This window comes from Setaria viridis, chromosome 7 (genome assembly GCF_005286985.2).
Source record: "Setaria viridis chromosome 7, Setaria_viridis_v4.0, whole genome shotgun sequence".
In the NCBI taxonomy this organism is placed as follows: domain Eukaryota; kingdom Viridiplantae; phylum Streptophyta; class Magnoliopsida; order Poales; family Poaceae; genus Setaria; species Setaria viridis.
In genome coordinates, this window is record NC_048269.2 from 25,411,667 (window position 1) to 25,429,309 (window position 17,643).

The window sequence follows — 17,643 nt, forward strand, 5'->3', positions numbered from 1 at the left end:
ATTATCAGTTAAAAATCAATTAAGTATTGCAACATCTGTAACCCTATCCTATACCTAGCAATTAGATATTGTGTTAAAAGGATTGAAAAAAAAGCGTTCAACGATTGAGATATTAGGGAAAAGAAACTTCTCTGAAAGTGAGTCAATGTATTGTGATCCAACCCTGACGAGCTTCTTTTCCGAAGGGAACCTTGATGAGCTTTTCCAAGGACGTACGCGATCTCTGTAGAAAGATAACATAGGAGGGTAGCACCAATGATCTGACGGCTTGAAAGAGAGGCCAGGCGATGTCCAGAATAGTCAAAGATTCAGAGAGCATAAAATGATTACTCTGAAGCTCTGAAAGTCTGAAAGATATAAACAGACGAACTGTTGCATGCGCATGAAAGCATCAAGATCACTACTACGAAGAACATATCTTCGCACATCGTATAATACTTGAGAAAAGATCGACGGCTAAAAGGTTGCAGAAACAAGTAGAGATCAACTGATCTGCTGGCTGCGCAAGTAGAGATCAACTGATCTGCTGGCTGCGCCGGCACAGGAACAATTCGCCTTGGATGCTCGTATAGCATGCAGCTGGCACTACAGGGGGTTCCCGGAGAAAGAAGAACACGCAGCCGCACACTCGCAGAGGCTGCCAATAATGATGGCCTCGGGAGAAAGATGAGGCGACTTTGCAATTGTTAATCCTTTGATTTGGCACGGATTTGGAATCGCCTTGTTAATCACAAAGGGGAGGCGTAGGTTAGATGCTACAGGTGTAGGCACGCTTGATGCTCCCCTAGCCTGCCCTTGGAATAGATAAAGATGATATGGCGCATATATATCATATATATATCCTAGCCAAACTGCATTCCATGTCCATGTGGGTATACCACTTTTGCTAACATGCGTAGATGTACTAGAGATCAAGATGCATGTAGCATATTCGAAAAGATTGTGATTTGTTTAGTCTTCAAGTCAGAGACCTTATGCATTTTGTTTTGGACTGCAGTGCTGTGCACCTAGATAATTGTATGCCTGTTAAGTAGACATGTGAGGAGATGTGTGAGAGGGGCATTTGCTCCCAGTTTTTTTAGTTGGTGTTTCTTTCAGATCACAGAAGTTTTATAGGGAGGGGAACTGCTCAATTATTCCCCCCTGCATTTGGTTAGAGAATGTATTTTATCAGATGATTTGCTCCCCATTTTTGCAATGGTATCCTGCTTATCGTAAAGAATGGTCTAGTACTCTAGCCTCTAGCGAAGTGAACCAACCAATTCTGTCCGGGTTAGTTTTGTTTCAGTTTTATATCATTTTGAGCTGAAATCAGAACTTGAAGATCATCAGTCCAGGCCCCATAGTCAGCCCATACCAGTTTGTGTACGCCTTGGCCCATTAAGACTTTGGACCAGCCAAAACATTCCCAGCCCAAAGGCATACCATGGTGGCATGGTTGGTTTGCTTCGGGGAGCCCGTTTGTTACGTGCCTTCCAGTGTTGGAGATTCGTGCATCAATTACTATCCGTTGGATGCCTCCCATGTTTCCTCAACCCTACTATCCTATATGCTCAAGCCGTCCCCATCTTCCGCTCGTCTGTGCTTGCTCGCCGGGCACGCCGCCGCTGCCGACCGCCAACGCTGCACGCGGGGCCGTCGCCGCCGCTCCTGCTCACTGCGCGCTGGCGTGTGCCGCTGTCGCGCCTCTCACTGCATGCCGCTACCGCCCCAGCGCTGCGCGCAGGGCTGCCACCACTCTTGCTCGCGCGCGCCCCAGCGTGTGCTGCTGCCGCCCTGACGCTGCATCCGCGAGCCCAGCTTTGCGCAGTGGGCCGCCGCCGCACGCCGATCCCTGTGCCCCTCTCACCGTCTTGGGACCTGAGGTACCTCTTCTATCCAACTCGAGCATGATGCCAGCCCTGCATCAACAGCATCTTGCTGTTCTCGAATGTCGCAATCTACCAGCGACACAACATTAATTCTACTTCCTCTCATCTCTCATTTGCTTGCTTTGTTAGATCAGTAAGTAATCTAATCACCGCCTCCCTGTTCGTGAAAATGCTCTGCCAAGATGGATGAATACTAACCTGCCCAGCAGATGTTCGATAGAATGTTCATGAGAGATGGGAAATTATTTTTCATTAAATAATCTATCCGCCACCACCTTATTCTTTCAAGAATTTTTAGAACCTGTATCATAATTCCTTCCTGATCATTGAGTTTGCCTACATGAGAATTGATGATACACGTTGGCGTGGTCTTTTCATGTGTCCTTTAGTATTAAGTATTTACCGAATATTTTCCATTTTAAGTTCCAGTTTACAATTCTGCATTAGAGGGTGATTTACTGATTTCTAGATTGTTCATCTTAGCCCAGGTAGAGAGCATTGAACTGGTAACATCAAGTCATTGTGTCGTGCGACTTTTCAAAGTACTGTTAAGTTATTCTAGACTACAGTAATGCATATAAAGATGTCATATTCTCATAGATCCATATTTCAACAATCCTAAGCACTATATTCAACATATTTCTAAACTTGTTTCAACATATGTGAATAACATATTCAACATTTTTGAAAATGCATTTCAAATAACTATTTCTACATTTCTATATATCCGGCTCAACAATCAAGTTCATCTTGTTTAACATTTTCTATGAATTTTTCTACATTACAATAAAGTTATTTCTCCATATTTACTGACTATTACTTAAATATTTCAACTTTCCTGATTGTCGTATTTCAGTAAAGCTACTTCAACACTACTGAATTACAAGTTAACTTTCCTTATTGTTGCATTTTAACATTTCTGTAAATATACCTCAACACTACTGCATATCATGTTCAACTTTCATGATTGTTGTATTTCAACATTTCTGTAAAGCTACTTTAACACTAAACACTATTGAATAACAAGTCTAACTTTGACGATTGTTGTATTTCAACATTTCTATAAGTCTACCTCAACACTACTGCATAACAAGTTCAACTTTTCTGACTGCTGTATTTCAACATTTTTGTAAATCTACCTCAACACTACCGAATAACATCCTTGTAATAATAAATTAAAGCCTTCAATCAACATTCTAAATTTTGAAATTGCAATTTCAACAATTCCCTTCTAATTTATATCTATTTTTGTATCCTTTCATACTTTTGACTACATTTTTTTATATTTATACTTAACAGGTATCGGTAAAGCTTCATGAGAAGATAGTCAAGTGATGCTTTAGATCTACTTCGAGAACTTTGTATTCGGTTGTAATGAACATATGGATGATACCTCTAATGTAATTATTAGTATATGGATATTTTTCCTTTTACAATTTGGTTTCTAAACTTTGTATTACATTTATGAACTTCAAATATCAGTTTGCAAGTTCCCACCCATTCTTAACCCCTTTCTAACCACGTGCCCCGAAAAAAAAGTCAATGCAAGCGAATGGATGCTCGTTGCCTGCAGGAAAAAAAAGTCAAAGACAGCAAATGGATGGATGGTTGCTGCCGACTTTTTTTTAGCCTTTTTTTATAAGATTCTCGCGAACAGGTCTCCGGCGGAAACATTTCAAAATTTGTACCCTTAGCTTGGCGCCATCCATGCTGATGTTAAGCTTACACGTCTCGGCGCAAGATGTTTTGGTGCCAAGGTCGTTGCGCCGTCGGTGACGTGAGTGCTGACATGGCAGGGGGCTTGGCGCCAGCGTCGATGGTGCCAAACTTGGCGCCGTAGATCTTGGTGCCGAGCTGTTACCCCATAGCTCTTGATGTTTCGATGAAACATGTATAATTATTTTCGAGGAACATGCAACAAACCACACTACGGTTCAACTGGTTAGGATGTGCACATCTTATCCCAAAGGTTTGGGTTCGAATCCGAATCAATGCTACTGGGGTTCGAACGCAGACCTTTGGGATAAGATGCGCGTGTCCTAACCAGCTGAAATGCAGTGTGGTTTGTTGCATGCTCCTCGGAATAATTATACTTGTTTCATTCGAAACGCGAAGAGCTATAGGGTAACAGCTCGGCACCAAGATCTACGGCGCCAAGCTCGGCGTCAAGATCTACGGCACCAAGCTTGGCGCCATTGACGCTGGCGCCAAGCCCTTTGCCATGTCAGCACCCATGTTACCAACGGCGCAATGACCTTGACGCTAAACCTTCTAGCGTCGAAACGTGTAAGCTTGGCGCCAGGCTAAGGGTCCAGATTTTGAAATGTTTCCGTCAGAACTCTATTTGTGAGAATCTTAAAAAAAAAGTTTACAAAACAAAAAAATCGGCACTCGTGATGGAACAAAAATTTGTGTCCGCGAGACATCTTAAGATGGGCTGTTAGTGGGCTTTATAGCTACATGGCTTATCCAGCTAATGGAAGCCATATAGGGACTCCGGGTTTGCTCCGCCCTCCGCCCTTGACTGTCGAAGCAAGAGAACAGAAGAAAGTTGCGTGCGATAATTTGCTCCTCTGGAGTCCCTAGGTGAAATTATTGGTGGGTACCTGACATTTGCGAAATATCTGGTGATTTTGCGGCGGCCAGGTAGACACTGGCACGGTGTTGTGGGCACTTCCCTCTTTGCCCGGTGCAAAGGGTGCTCCCGTTCGATTTGGTAGCGCGGGTAGGAAGCCTATATATCAATATATGTATATTAGGTGTATCTTGTGGTTCCAAATTCAGTGCTTGTGCACAAAGGGGGTGATCATAAAAACTATGCAGGTTCGTGCTGCCACGCAAAGCATGCCGAAGGGAGGAATTGGTTTTGTGTGCTGCATAGTGTTGTAGGTAACCAGACAAAATACATGGTTCACCTGTGATTTGGTTCTTTAAATGCCTTTGTGCAGCAAAACTAATCCAATCTGCAACGCCTTGCCATTTACTAACATGGGTTTGATGGACTGCACCAGTTACATGGCTTGTATAGGAGGCTTTCTCATATTTCCCCCAACAGCACCGGGATTAATTTCACCAGGACAAGTAATCAAAGAAAGGCACATGGAATTCAGGAAGCACCCATTGCGTGCATTTGGTGGTTCGGAGACGAGCAAGACAATTCTTGATGTGTCAGGTGCGTGCTTCATTTTATCTCCCTCTAATCCCCACCTAACTTTCTTTTACATAAGTCCTGTTCTCGCACTTATATAAGCACGTATGTTCAAGCATAGGAGTTTTGGAAAGGCTTCATACAATCATCCAGTGACACTACCATTATGGCTTTTTTCAAGCCATCTCTGGTGTTCTGTTCGGTTCTTACTTTCCTTAGCCTGAATTGCGGTCCATCTCATGTATTTGCCAAGGTTTATATGGTGGTGATGGAGGATGATCCAGTAATTTCTTACAAAGTGAACCGCAAGCATGTAATGTATGTGTGTTCTCTGTATAGGAATAGGTTGGCTTATGTTATCTCCTTGAAATACCACTTAATAAGAGAATTTTCATTCAGGAGAGGCGAGGAAGCTCAGAAGTACAAACAAGTGGCCACAACTAAGCATGACAGCTTCCTGGACTCATTTCTCCCAATGGGATCTTACAAGAAACTGTACAGTTACACGCACCTGATTAATGGATTTGCTCTCCATGCTGAATCTGAGAAGGTGCCTTTTCTTTAGCCCCTAAAGTGCATGACATTACTTTTAATCTTTCATCTGTTACTTCACATTTAGTCTAGGAAATATGTAAAGTGCTAGACAGAAAGCTTTCATTCCATCACCTGACAGAACAGAATTTCCAGTACCAGGAATAACATCTAAATGCACATAAATCATGATTGGAGCTGCAGAGATACATCATAACATATAGACATAATATGAACAATATATGCGAACCCATGTAAATTCTGTTTCTTGTTGAACATTATCAGGGGAATTTTTGTAGCGAATTCAGAAAGTCTGGGTCCAGATTTGCTGCTGCCCTACTGTAGTTTCCCTCAATAAATAAATCTGATCCACTTTATTTTCTGAGCAATGAGCAATATATGACTTGTACTCTGTGTACTTACAAACTAAGACCCATGAAAGACATGAAGATGCCGATCGCAGCATCACGAAACTCATCAATGATCAAATACGAATCCGTTTGCTCTTATACTTTACTATCCTTTTTGCAAGTTTTCTTAAAGAGTTGGTGATCTTATTAGTGAAAGAAGGTTGCTTCTTTCCATTGAGATTAATATTTGTTGCATGTGTAACAGACGGTTAGAATTCTTAGCCGTGCAAAAGGAGTTAGACTTATCCAAGAAGACATCAAAATGGTCAAGATGACAACGCACACTCCAAATTACATTGGAGCTAGTGGAGTCTGGCCACTCCTGGGTGGTGCTGAAAATTCTGGTGATGGTGTGGTGATTGGCATGATTGATACCGGCATCGACCCCAAGAACCCAAGCTTTGTTAGCAGCAACTTGTCAAGCCAAGCAAAATCACCACCAGCTAGTTTCAAAGGAACATGTCGTGCTGGGAATAGATTTCCTCCAGATTCATGCAACGGTAAGATAGTGGGAGCTAGGTGGTTTGCACGTGCTGCTCAAGCGACTGGAGAGTTCAATGCTACAATTCACTATGCATCTCCTTACGATTCAGATGGTCATGGCAGGTGTGTGCAATTATCTTCTATGCTGATGACTATGTTAATTCATTTTTAACCACAATTGTGTCACCAGCTGATCATAACAATATCTTCGCAGCCACACTGCATCGATTGCAGCTGGGAATTTCCATACGCCAGTAATATCCGGAGGCTACAGCTTTGGGTATGCAAGTGGCATGGCCCCCGGAGCTCGGTGAGAAAGATTGAAAGAACAATCCTTTTTCAGCATTTCTGATACTGAAAGCCAAGAGGGGGAGCAGTATATAAATCTTACTCTTCGTTGCCTTCTCTGATTTCCCTTACAGACTTGCAATCTACAAAGCTGCTTATCCTTTTGGTGGATATATGTCAGATGTGATAGCTGCAGTCGACCAGGTTCTTAGATAATATATTCTTTGCAGAAAGCTATTACATCCGAAGCTGTATGCTGAACTGCCTGTATTACTTGTCTGTAGGCTGTAGAGGATGGTGTGGATGTTATAAGTCTTTCCATGGCTCCTTCTGCAGTTTCATCTGGGCCAGCATCTTTCCTCAATTTGCTTGAGGCACAACTGCTCCTTGCCACCAAAGCTGGAGTCTCAGTTGTTCAAGCAGTTGGCAATGCAGGCCCAGATGAGAACACAATCGTCTCTTTCAGCCCATGGATATTAAGTGTTGCTGCTTCGACAACAGACCGGAAGTATAGAAAATCAATCATAATTGGCAATGGGAAAGCCTTCTCCTGTGGCGCTCTTTCTGGTAATTCAGTTCAACCTATCTTAGTTGTTGATCAATAGTTTGTAGCTTTTTGCCAATTCATAAGCACAATGCACTCACAGGTTTTCCTTATGCTATATAGAAATTGTAGCTGATCTTGGATAGGATAAGCACTTTCTGTCCTAGCTTACTGCATTACTCTTTTACATGTCACATTCAAGTAGATTTAATGATTGACCATATCATAATGTGTCTGTGTTTCAAATTCTTCACTCGATGCCAGTGTTGTTTTGACTCCCTTGCCTATTTTGCCAGCACCAACACCAGGTGAAACAATGTACCCACTAGCATGGGCTGATGATGTGATCGTTGAGAATTCAACTGACGATGGGTGGTATAACAAATGCCGAGATCCAAGGATCTTCATCAAACCTCTTGTCCAGGGAAAGTTGATTGTTTGCATGTTTGACTCATCAGACTACTATGATGACATCAGCCTTTCTAGCATCATTGATACGATTCAGAAAATTGGAGCTGCTGGAGTCATCATCACTGATCATTCTTCGCACGACGTTGACATTGAATTTGAGCCTACATTTCCCACAACAGTGCCTTCAGCTATACTCCTGAAGGGTTCCGACATGCGGGTAGGTTCCTGAACAAGCAATTTGTCATTGCTAGTAAAAGAGATGTCTCTGGGTCCTGATTCAGTCATAGAGCTTGTGTTTTGCATTACAGTAGTGCGTGGGTCTGTACCGAGACTGCAATATTCTCTTTTCGGTGATTCGGAATGTATGCGTGACTGCATTTGCCTTTTGCAACTGGGTGCAGGCTCTACTGCGGTACTATAACAACAACACGGTTCGAGATGATGACGGAAACGTTGTGAGCTTCGGAGCCACTGCCCGGATTCTGGAGGGACGGCATGCAACCTACACGGGAGAATCACCCGTCGTCGCCGATTACTCGTCGAGAGGACCGGACGTGGAGAACTCACAGATGCAGCCGGCAGAGGTGCTGAAACCGAACGTCATGGCGCCAGGGCATCTCATATGGGGAGCCTGGAGCCCGACGAGCACCGCCCTGCCAGAGATCCACGGCGAGAGCTACGCGCTGCTGTCGGGCACGAGCATGGCCGCGCCGCACGTCGCCGGGGTGGCTGCCCTGATCAAGCAGAGGCACCCGGCGTGGAGCCCCGCCATGATCATGTCGGCGATCATGACGACCGCGGACGCGACCGACCGGTCGGGGCGGCCCCTGATGGCGAGGGGCGAGGAGGGCTCCCTGGACCCGGCGACGCCGTTCGACATGGGGGCCGGCGCCGTGAACGCGGCGCGCGCCCTGGACCCCGGGCTGGTGTTCGACGCCGGGTACCTGGACCACCTCCAGTTCCTGTGCGCGGTGCCCGGCGTGGACGACGCCGCGGTGCTCCGCGCGGTTGGCGCGCCGTGCCCGCCGCCGCGCGCGGGCGGTGCGGCGCGGTGGTGCTCGGACCTGAACTCGCCGAGCGTGACGGTGGCGAGCCTGGTGGGGTCCCGGCGCGTGGAGCGGCGGGTGACCAGCGTGGGCGCGCAGAACGAGACGTACGCGGCGTACGTGCGCGCGCCTGAGGGCGTGGCGGTGCGCGTGTCGCCGGCGCAGTTCGCCATCGCGCCCGGCGCGACGCGGGCGCTGCGGATCGTGCTCAACACCACCGCGCCAGGGAACGCATTCAGCTTCGGGGAGGTGGTGCTCAGGGGCGACAGGAAGCACCACGTCCGGATCCCCCTCGCCGTCTACCCCGCCGGGACGCTGGGCCCGTGAACTCGGGCACGAGACCGTGTGCCACCCGTAGCTCATAATACGCGTGTACGCGCAAACAGAGCGTGTGTGTTCGTCCGATGTACACGCACATGTACGGGGCTCGTTCCCGTTCCATAATGTAGAGCCATGTTGGGAACGCGGGAAGTCCTGTGGAATTCGAATGTTCGGAACATGCAAACCTTGAGACAGACGAGGGGCTCTTGGCTCTTGAGATCGTGAGGAGGCAGAACCACTTCCATATTTACATTGTCTTAAAATCCACGTGTTCGGCGTGGGAAAGAAGTGGACCTGGTTTGAGTCGAGTGCTTTTATTATTACCATTTTCAAAGACAGTAGGAGTGGGCACCCACTCCCAGGCCTTGCGAGTTGTGATGTACTGACGAGGCTATCCGTCTATCGATTGACATGAGAGTCATCGAGAGCACGATTGGGATGTGGATATGAGCAGCAGCGGAGCGGATGACGCCGCGCGGCGTCGGTGCGACGCGGCGAGGCGAGGCGGCCGCGCTTATCCGTGACCGGGCTCCCAGCTTCCCACGCCTCCACCTCAGCAAGGACGCGGCGCCGGGCCGGTACGCCGCACCTCCCCCAGTTGACATCGGGAGGCCGGAGAAGCGCGAAACTACCGGGGTTTGACCCCGTTTTTTATCGATCGCGATCGCGGGCTCGCACCTCGCAGCCTGAGACGGGGACGCCACCGGAGCCCGCTTTGCGTGCACGCGTGGGCTCCCATGCCCAAGCGCAACCGAGAAGCCATGCAGTCCGTCCAGCGGCCGTATGAGCGGTACGAAGAGGAGAGCGATGTCGTGTCGGCGTCTCGCCGGAGTATGATCCACGTTTTGCGCAGTGCGGGTGGTGGTCCTCCCGTCCTCCGCGATGAGAGCGCACGAGTAGTCTCTCTGCGCTGCACCGTTGAGTCGCTGATGCAGCCGAGCCGTTCCGCCCCAACAGTGTGCAGATTTGACAGACGGTTCAGACTTTAGTTTACCCGACTCATCCACGTTTTGCACGATCAACGTGTGCTTGCGACGACTTTAGTTTACCCGACTCATCCACGATTTGCACGATCAGCATGTGCTTGCAACTTTGCGAGATTGCATGCGATGGGAGTATGGGACCACCAAGGCACCAAGGCACGAACCCACCAGTGCCCACTGGCCACTGCACGGCACGGCTGCATCCATCCAATCCACCGGCTACACGCCTACACTCCACCTCGAGAAAGGGGAAGGCGCCTGCCCTGCCTGGCTGCCTCCATTTTTCCCTGGGGGAGGCGCCTCCCGGAACGGGGAAGAGGAAGATGTGTTGCCTGCCTCAGATGCCGCTGCCCCCTCCTCTCCGACTCGCTGAAACCGTGCGCCTACGCTGTCCTACGTGCGCCAGTACTGCGGCACGAGTAGGAGCGTACCAGATGACAACATACCACACGAGAGGACGACAATTTTTTTTTTGAAAAGCTAGACGACGACATTTCAATGCTCGGGCCTGGAGCCCTGGACAGGCACGTTGCCAACTCAGGGTGGTGCCTTGACTGCAAGGACCTGCAGGCTGCAGAGAATCCGTGGACGCACAGACAAAACCCTGAAATGAAAGGAGAAAAAAAACACAAACATGGCAGACTTTTCAGTTCCTGGCAAGAGGTGAAGCATCGGAACAAAAAGAAGCACCGAAAAGGCCGGGCCCGGCACGCGCCACCCTTGTGGGCCCGGGGTTAATATCTCCACTGTCGAGCGGACCCCCACTAGTGGCCGGGAAAAGAGGGAGAGAATCAGATAAAGCCAGCAGCCATGGGAGGAGGAAGAACTCCCTCGGCGGCTCGGCGCCGTGGCCTCCCCCAGAAATTTCTTAAAGAAAACTCGATCTCCTGTCCTTATCCGGCATCGTTCGCGCGCCACTAGCGAATTCCCTTTGGCAACCAACAACCCCCTCCCGCTCGGGAACGCGTGCTGCCGGCTCCAATCCAAAATCGAGTTCCGGTCACGCTCCAACGTTTGCGAGCAGAGTTCCTGTCTGACTTCCGTTCCGAACTCCTCCCTCCCTCCCTCCTCTCCAAGAGTTCCAGATCGTCAAGCCAGCCACAGCTCCGCTCAGCCCCAGCGCGTCGGTCTTATCCGCCTTCGAGCTCCGGCTCTGCCCGCCTGGATCCACCCTGCCTCGCTATTAATACCACCGCCCTGCGGTTCTTGCCTCCGATCTCCATACCAGGCCCTTTCTCCTCGGTTCACGGAGGAAACGCGCCGCGGCCGCCTGCTTTCTTCTTCTCTTTGCCGTTTTTAGCTCGCCTGGATCTCGCTCGCGTCGCGTGCGCTTGCTGTTCCTGTCGGCGCTGCTGGAAAGGTGGGCCTTTTCCGCGGCCGGCCTCTCGTGATCTTTCCTTATCCTTTGTTCGACGCCATGAACGCGCTCGCCGCCACCAGCCGCAACTTCCGGCGGGCCGCGAGGCTGCTTGGCCTCGACTCCAAGCTCGAGAAGAGCCTGCTCATCCCGTTCCGCGAGATCAAGGTGGGGGTCCGTTCGTGTTCCGTCCTTTTTTTTTTTCACGATGAAGCTTGTTTCCGTTCGTGTTGTCGGCCGATGACTTGTTTGCTCATGGGTTTCGCGCTGTTCGTCATCACAGGTGGAATGCACCATCCCCATGGACGACGGCTCCTTGTCGTCCTTCGTGGGGTTCCGCGTGCAGCATGACAACGCTCGCGGGCCGATGAAAGGCGGCATCCGCTACCACCCTGAGGTTAGGGATCTCCCCTGATGCGATTCTTTTGTTGATTATGTCTACTGATCGGTGAACATGCTAAGAATAGCTACTGTAGCGATTCTGAACTAGGCATGTTTTGGAAGGGACCGTGTCTTAGTTCATTGCTTCTTTTTGGTCTGGTGGATCTGCAAAACAATACTCTTTTGTAATTTAGTTTGGGTATTTTTTACTGTATTGTTTGTCAAGCAGATGATGCGTGAAAATAGTGTCCTTTTTTCATTATGAAATCTCTCTTTCCGTTATACTTCTATCTCTGTATACTTAGGTTGATATCTCTATCAGTCAAACTGAAAGAATGACTTAATGTTTTTTCCCTTTTTTTTTTGAACTACTCTCTAACGACCTCTTGCGGATGTTTCAAAAGTTTTGCTTCCTTACAAGTTTCAAAAGTTTTCTGAATTCTATTTTGAAGTCGTTCTGATGTTTTTTTCAGATAGTTAGCTGAATAAAAAGTGGCTGTTGTGTTTGGATTGCATATGTAACTAAGCAACTGATGTCATCAGTTTCTTTTAATAAAAAAAGGCACCATACTTTTTTCTAAAAAAAATATTGCCGTTCCTTGGCGTTTGTTCTTTTATGCTGCATTTTTAAATGTTAAGCATGAAAAAATCAACTGAAGAATTTCTTGTTGACCATTTATCTTTAATTTACTCCTAAATTCAATTGTTTACCTGTCAAACAATGATTTTCATTGTTCTGCTTGACAGGTTGATCCAGATGAAGTAAACGCACTTGCTCAACTGATGACATGGAAGACAGCTGTTGCAGCAGTACCTTATGGTGGAGCAAAGGGAGGGATTGGTTGCTCTCCTGGTGAACTAAGTAGAAGTGAGTTGGAGCGGTTGACTCGTGTATTTACACAGAAAATCCATGATCTTATCGGTACTCATACGGATGTCCCAGCTCCTGACATGGGGACCAATGCACAGGCAAGCCTTTTGTCATTGTTTGTGATCCACTGTCATTTTTTGCTATGCTCAGTTACTTACCATATTCTTGACACCTTTTTATCCAATTATGACACAGACCATGGCATGGATGTTAGATGAGTACTCGAAGTTCCATGGCCACTCCCCTGCAGTTGTCACAGGGAAGCCAATAGTAAGTGAATAAATATTAGTTGTTACAGCAAGTAACTTCATGGAAATAAAGTCTTTACACAGTACGGTAAGAATTCACATTTATTATTGTAGGATCTTGGTGGATCATTGGGCAGGGATGCAGCCACAGGGCGGGGTGTGATGTATGCTACTGAGGCTCTCCTGGCTGAATATGGAAAATCCATATCTGGATCGACTTTTGTTATTCAGGTGAGTCATAGTGGACTCCCAAACTACTTTTATAAGATGGTAAAAGGAGAATAGCATGTTCCAGCTTAAAGAAGAGAATGAATTCCTACTGTCTTCCTTAAGAGAGAGTGTTGACAGCAGCTCAACTAACAAAATATATGTTCAAATACTCTGTATATGCTATTTTGCTAGCACAATATATATAGTCCTTATAATCTGTAAAACTTGCAGGGTTTCGGTAATGTTGGTTCATGGGCTGCACAACTTATCCATGAGAGGGGCGGTAAGATAGTTGCCCTTGGGGATGTGACAGGTTCAATCAAAAACAAGGCTGGCATAGACATACCTGCTCTGATGAAGCACAGGAATGAAGGTGGTGCTTTGAAAGATTTTCATGGTGCCCAAGTTATGGATTCTACTGAGTTGCTAGTGCACGACTGTGATGTTCTTGTCCCATGTGCCTTAGGTGGAGTTCTTAACAAGTAAGAACTAGTGTCCTTGTCTATTTTTACTTCCATTACCTTTCCGTCAATGATTGTTGCTCATTGGTACGGCTTTCTCAGTACCTCCTCATGACCTGAGAAACTACACCAATCTCGTTATGAGTTGAATAGCTTACTTTTGATTCATCTCCTAGTTAAGTAGTATATAATCCAGGATTGCTGATCCGGCTTAATTGATTTTTGTGAAGGGACAATGCGCCAGACGTGAAGGCCAAGTTTATAATTGAAGCTGCTAACCATCCAACTGATCCAGAGGCAGATGAGGTACAAAGAAAATTTTAGAAAATTACCATCTACGAGATAACATCAGTAACATAAACCAATTTGGCAACCATGTTTTCTGATCCTTTGAATCTTGTATATGTAGATTCTCGCCAAGAAGGGAGTAATTGTATTACCTGATATCTATGCTAATTCTGGTGGTGTGATAGTTAGCTACTTTGAGTGGGTTCAGGTAATTGCCTGTACATACTTCGCCATATCATTTGCACATCTGCTTCCTTGTTTTAATCTGACACCTTCCTTGCACTATTTTGATGGTGCAGAACATTCAGGGTTTCATGTGGGATGAAGAGAAAGTGAACAATGAACTAGAAAAGTATATGAGCAGTGCTTTTCAACACATCAAGGCCATGTGCAAGTCTTTAGATTGCGACCTTAGGATGGGGGCATTCACCTTAGGAGTTAATAGGGTTGCCCGCGCCACCCTCTTGAGAGGCTGGGAGGCTTGAGATCATTAAGCATACAGATTGATCAGATTTGACATTCAATAATTCATGTCCAACAATATTGGATGACCAGTGTTTGATCTGGTAAAATTCATCAGAAGTGGCAGGCTTGGAAGGAGTAGTTTGGGTGGGGTGTGCTTGTTCTTCCTTCTTTTTCACCAATACACTACTGGGTTGCCAATGGTTGCTTATCCAGTTTTTGGTGATGGTTATTTAAAGCATTTTGATGTTTTACAAAAAATATTTTGGTCAACAATGTTCCCGTTCCATTTCATTCTTATTGAAATACTGGTACGGGGTTCGAAGACCCCAGATGTGAATGAATCGCAAAAATTGCATGAGACTCGAATATCCATTCTTATTGAAATTCTAGTACGGGATTTATGACTTCAGATGTGAATAAAGCATATAACTGCTATTAGTTCCCTATATCTCAGTAAGAAAACACAAAGTTATCGTACTACGCATTACATTTAGCAATTCTGAAGGTGTTCTTAGGCATATGAGATGCTTCAGTGGCCCAGGTTTTGGAGCTACGCGTTTGCTGCCGCTGTCGTCAGACAAGGCAGCGCGAGCAAACAGCACGAGGGATCATCTGGTATCTCGTCAGCTGTCAATGGGTACAATTCGCGAGCCTCGATGCCGTCCTTCTTAGCAACTGATGCTGGAGTAGAGCAGCCACCGGCAGTTACCCGTGCCAGCTTGGGCGATGCCTTCTTCTTGCCTGCAACTGGTGTAAGAGCAGAGCCGTCGGGGGCCACCACCGCCGGTTTGCACTGCTGGCGACGGCCCTTGGGTGTATCTGGCAGAGCCTTGCTGCCAGCCTTCTCTCCTGCAGTTGGGGCAGATCCCACCTTGCGAGGCTGACGAACACGCTTGTTGGTTGGTGGAGCCTCCCCAACGCCATCCTTCTTGTCAGCAACCAACACCGGAACAGGGCCGTCATCAGCAACCACAAGCGCCAGCTCGCAAGCTTGGCTGCTGGACTCCGGTGCAAAGGACGTTGCGCAAATGCTGTCATTCTTGGCCACCAGTGCCAGGTTGAACGATGGAGCATCACGGCTGTCCTTGTCCATGGCAGGTGTTGGCGCAGGCACAGGTACGTCGGTGGTGTTCACCAGGGCCAGCTCGAGAGGCTGACGACCCTCAACGGGCGTAGTTGGAGGCACCTCGGCGCTTGCCTTGTCCATGATCGATGTTGTGGCTGGGCCGTCACCGACGATCACCTGTGCAAGCTCACGCCGTGGCTCATGCTCCTGGATCGTAGTGTCGGGAGCCTCACAACCGCCCTTCTTGCCTTCAACCAGTGTTTTGCCATAGCTATCGGTGGTCGTGGTCATCCCCAGCTTGCGAAGCCGGCCACGGCGCTTGGGCGTCGAGGACACTGCCTGGCTTCCGGTTCCGTCCTTCTTGTCAGCAACATCAACCGGTGATGCTGGAACAGAGTCCTCGGTAGCGGACTGTGGCGCCACGGCGCGACGCTGTCCTCGGCGCTTAGGCGTTGAGAACGCTGCCTGGCTTCCGTCCTTCTTGTCAGCAACAGCAACCAGTGATGCTGGAACAGAGTCCTCGGTAGCGGACTGTGGCGCCACAGCGCGACGCTGTCCTCGGCGCTTAGGCGTTGAAGACGCTGCCTGGCTTCCGTCCTTGTTGGCAACAGACACTGGTGATGTTGGAACACATCCCTCATCAGTGGCTAGTCCGGCAGTGGCGCGACGCCTCCCGCGGGGCTTGGGTGTCGCAGACCGAGCCCCATCCTTCTTGCCGGCAGGCGACATCGAAGCCGAGCCATCTTTCCGCGGCCGGCCTCGGCCACGCTTGGCCTCCTCGGAGGAGCCCGCAGCGGCCGGCTCCACCGGGAGCTCCTCAGCCGTGTTCTCGTCGGGGCTGCGCAAGTACAGGCCCGCCGCGGTGCACATGAAGAAGCCCTCGGCGACGTGCTTGTCGAGGTAGTGACGGAGGAGCCTGTCGTGCGCCGCGGGCACCCCGGGGTGCCTGGCGCGGATGAAAGCCGAGATGGAGTCCTCCTCTGAGCCACCGAGCGCGTCGATCGCCTCGCCGATCATCTGCAGCCCAACGCGGTCACAATGTCAAGCGTGGTGAATGGCGATAGACGTACGAGAAATGGCTGATACAAACTAAATCGCAACGCCGTTTTTCTTAAACAAGAAAGAAGGGGGAACAGAATCCTCCACTGCTGGGCGATCAGCCAATCAACGTTAGCATAATAAAAGATTAAAAGCTGGTCGGTAAAGCGGTAGTAATTGGTGGCTTTTCCATTGGAGGTGCCAATTTTGGTCGATGGGCGCATATTAACAGAACAAATTAATCGCAGAACTAAAACTAGCCACAATCCGTACAAATAAAGTACCAAATCTGCGACATTTATTTGAGGTAGTATCATCCATGAAATAAAAGAGGAGTACCAGAGAGACAAATTTGGGGGTGAGTATCCCGATCAAAGAATCCGCGGTGAGTAGACTATTACCCAGCAGTAGGGTGGGTGATCCGGCGTGGGTTGCCGCTGTTTCCGCACGGCCCCTACCGGCGGCGGCGTCTTCCCCTCCTCATCCGTCGCCTTGCTCCGCTTCGCTGCTTGCCCCGCGTCCACCTCGACGCCGTCGACCATTGCTGGTTAGAGGGAAGATCGGGTCCCGCCGGCCGTCCGGGAGGGAGACGAAGGAAAGAAGAGGAGGGGTTTAACGGGGAGAGGCGAGAGACTGCGGCCGGTGGCTGTCCTTGTGGTTGGGCTGGGCTCTTCCGTCTTCCCTGCTGTTCTGCTGTGCCTGTGCTGCCTTTGATGGGCGGTCTGGCCTGGGAAACCCAACTTTTTGTGGACCAAATTGCCCTTGGTCATTGTAACCTCTCCGGTTTTCCCCTCTGATTTTTGCTGTTCACCCGGCGATGAGTTGGTTACAAATTTACAATAGAGTCCCTCCAGAGGAGACTAAAAGGATAAGTTACCCCAGTACAGAGGTGAGTCACGACCAAACAAATCAGTCGCAGCCTCGCGACAGGCTATCTGGGCCGAGATACCGATATTCACCGGCCCATTAGCCCAGGAGTAATTGGGTTGCCTCTGATTTTTCATCCGCCAGCCCATCCATTACCTCATGCTGTGAGGCCGTGTCAAAAAAAAAAATCTAATGCTGTGTGCTGATTTGCTGTCGTCGTCTTTGTGGGAAAACAAGAAAATCAACCAAGCAAATGTATGGCACAGAGCTAAGCATCTCCATGAGTGCCCAAAAAACAAAGTCCAAAAAAAAAATCTGATTTTAGCACCTTGCCAAAAAATATTGGGAGTAAAAA

General features: G+C 48.4%; 3 protein-coding genes and 1 long non-coding RNA gene across 4 annotated transcripts; 3 read left to right on the forward strand and 1 right to left on the reverse strand.

Annotated features, from left to right (window-relative positions):
- Window positions 1-1,543: 1,543 nt before the first annotated feature.
- On the forward strand, window positions 1,544-3,371 carry LOC117862855 (uncharacterized). Its single transcript, XR_004642080.2, has 2 exons — window positions 1,544-1,865; window positions 3,171-3,371. It is a non-coding gene; the product is annotated as an uncharacterized lncRNA (long non-coding RNA).
- A 1,486-nt stretch (window positions 3,372-4,857) lies between these two features.
- On the forward strand, window positions 4,858-9,249 carry LOC117863246 (subtilisin-like protease SBT2.5). The gene is made up of 8 exons (XM_072294856.1): window positions 4,858-5,337; window positions 5,419-5,569; window positions 6,166-6,566; window positions 6,658-6,753; window positions 6,866-6,935; window positions 7,016-7,298; window positions 7,572-7,903; window positions 8,088-9,249. Exons 1-8 carry the CDS (start codon window positions 5,186-5,188, stop codon window positions 9,057-9,059), a joined length of 2,457 nt encoding a protein of 818 aa, XP_072150957.1. The 5' UTR covers window positions 4,858-5,185; the 3' UTR covers window positions 9,060-9,249.
- Window positions 9,250-10,866: 1,617 nt separating this feature from the next.
- On the forward strand, window positions 10,867-14,608 carry LOC117864129 (glutamate dehydrogenase 2, mitochondrial). Its single transcript, XM_034748144.2, has 9 exons — window positions 10,867-11,561; window positions 11,677-11,790; window positions 12,522-12,743; window positions 12,841-12,915; window positions 13,008-13,124; window positions 13,335-13,585; window positions 13,795-13,870; window positions 13,974-14,060; window positions 14,152-14,608. The coding sequence occupies exons 1-9, from the start codon at window positions 11,454-11,456 to the stop codon at window positions 14,335-14,337; spliced, it is 1,236 nt and encodes a 411-aa protein (XP_034604035.1). The 5' UTR covers window positions 10,867-11,453; the 3' UTR covers window positions 14,338-14,608.
- Window positions 14,609-14,765: 157 nt separating this feature from the next.
- On the reverse strand, window positions 14,766-17,124 carry LOC117864128 (uncharacterized). The gene is made up of 2 exons (XM_034748143.2): window positions 16,823-17,124; window positions 14,766-16,400 (listed from the first exon to the last, which is right to left on the reverse strand). Exons 1-2 carry the CDS (start codon window positions 16,961-16,963, stop codon window positions 14,868-14,870), a joined length of 1,674 nt encoding a protein of 557 aa, XP_034604034.1. The 5' UTR covers window positions 16,964-17,124; the 3' UTR covers window positions 14,766-14,867.
- Window positions 17,125-17,643: the final 519 nt, after the last annotated feature.

Bases quoted from the DNA above. Each gene is read 5' to 3' on its own strand.
- LOC117863246 (XM_072294856.1), top strand. From the start codon at position 5,186: ATGGCTTTTTTCAAGCCATCTCTGGTGTTCTGTTCGGTTCTTACTTTC. The intron at 5,338-5,418 runs GTATGTGTGTTC...ATTTTCATTCAG, and splicing joins GTGAACCGCAAGCATGTAAT to GAGAGGCGAGGAAGCTCAGA. The intron at 7,299-7,571 runs GTAATTCAGTTC...CTATTTTGCCAG, and splicing joins CTCCTGTGGCGCTCTTTCTG to CACCAACACCAGGTGAAACA.
- LOC117864129 (XM_034748144.2), top strand. From the start codon at position 11,454: ATGAACGCGCTCGCCGCCACCAGCCGCAACTTCCGGCGGGCCGCGAGG. The intron at 13,125-13,334 runs GTGAGTCATAGT...TAAAACTTGCAG, and splicing joins GATCGACTTTTGTTATTCAG to GGTTTCGGTAATGTTGGTTC. The intron at 14,061-14,151 runs GTAATTGCCTGT...TTGATGGTGCAG, and splicing joins GCTACTTTGAGTGGGTTCAG to AACATTCAGGGTTTCATGTG.
- LOC117864128 (XM_034748143.2), bottom strand. From the start codon at position 16,963: ATGGTCGACGGCGTCGAGGTGGACGCGGGGCAAGCAGCGAAGCGGAGC. The intron at 16,401-16,822 runs GTAATAGTCTAC...GTTGGGCTGCAG, and splicing joins ATCACCCACCCTACTGCTGG to ATGATCGGCGAGGCGATCGA.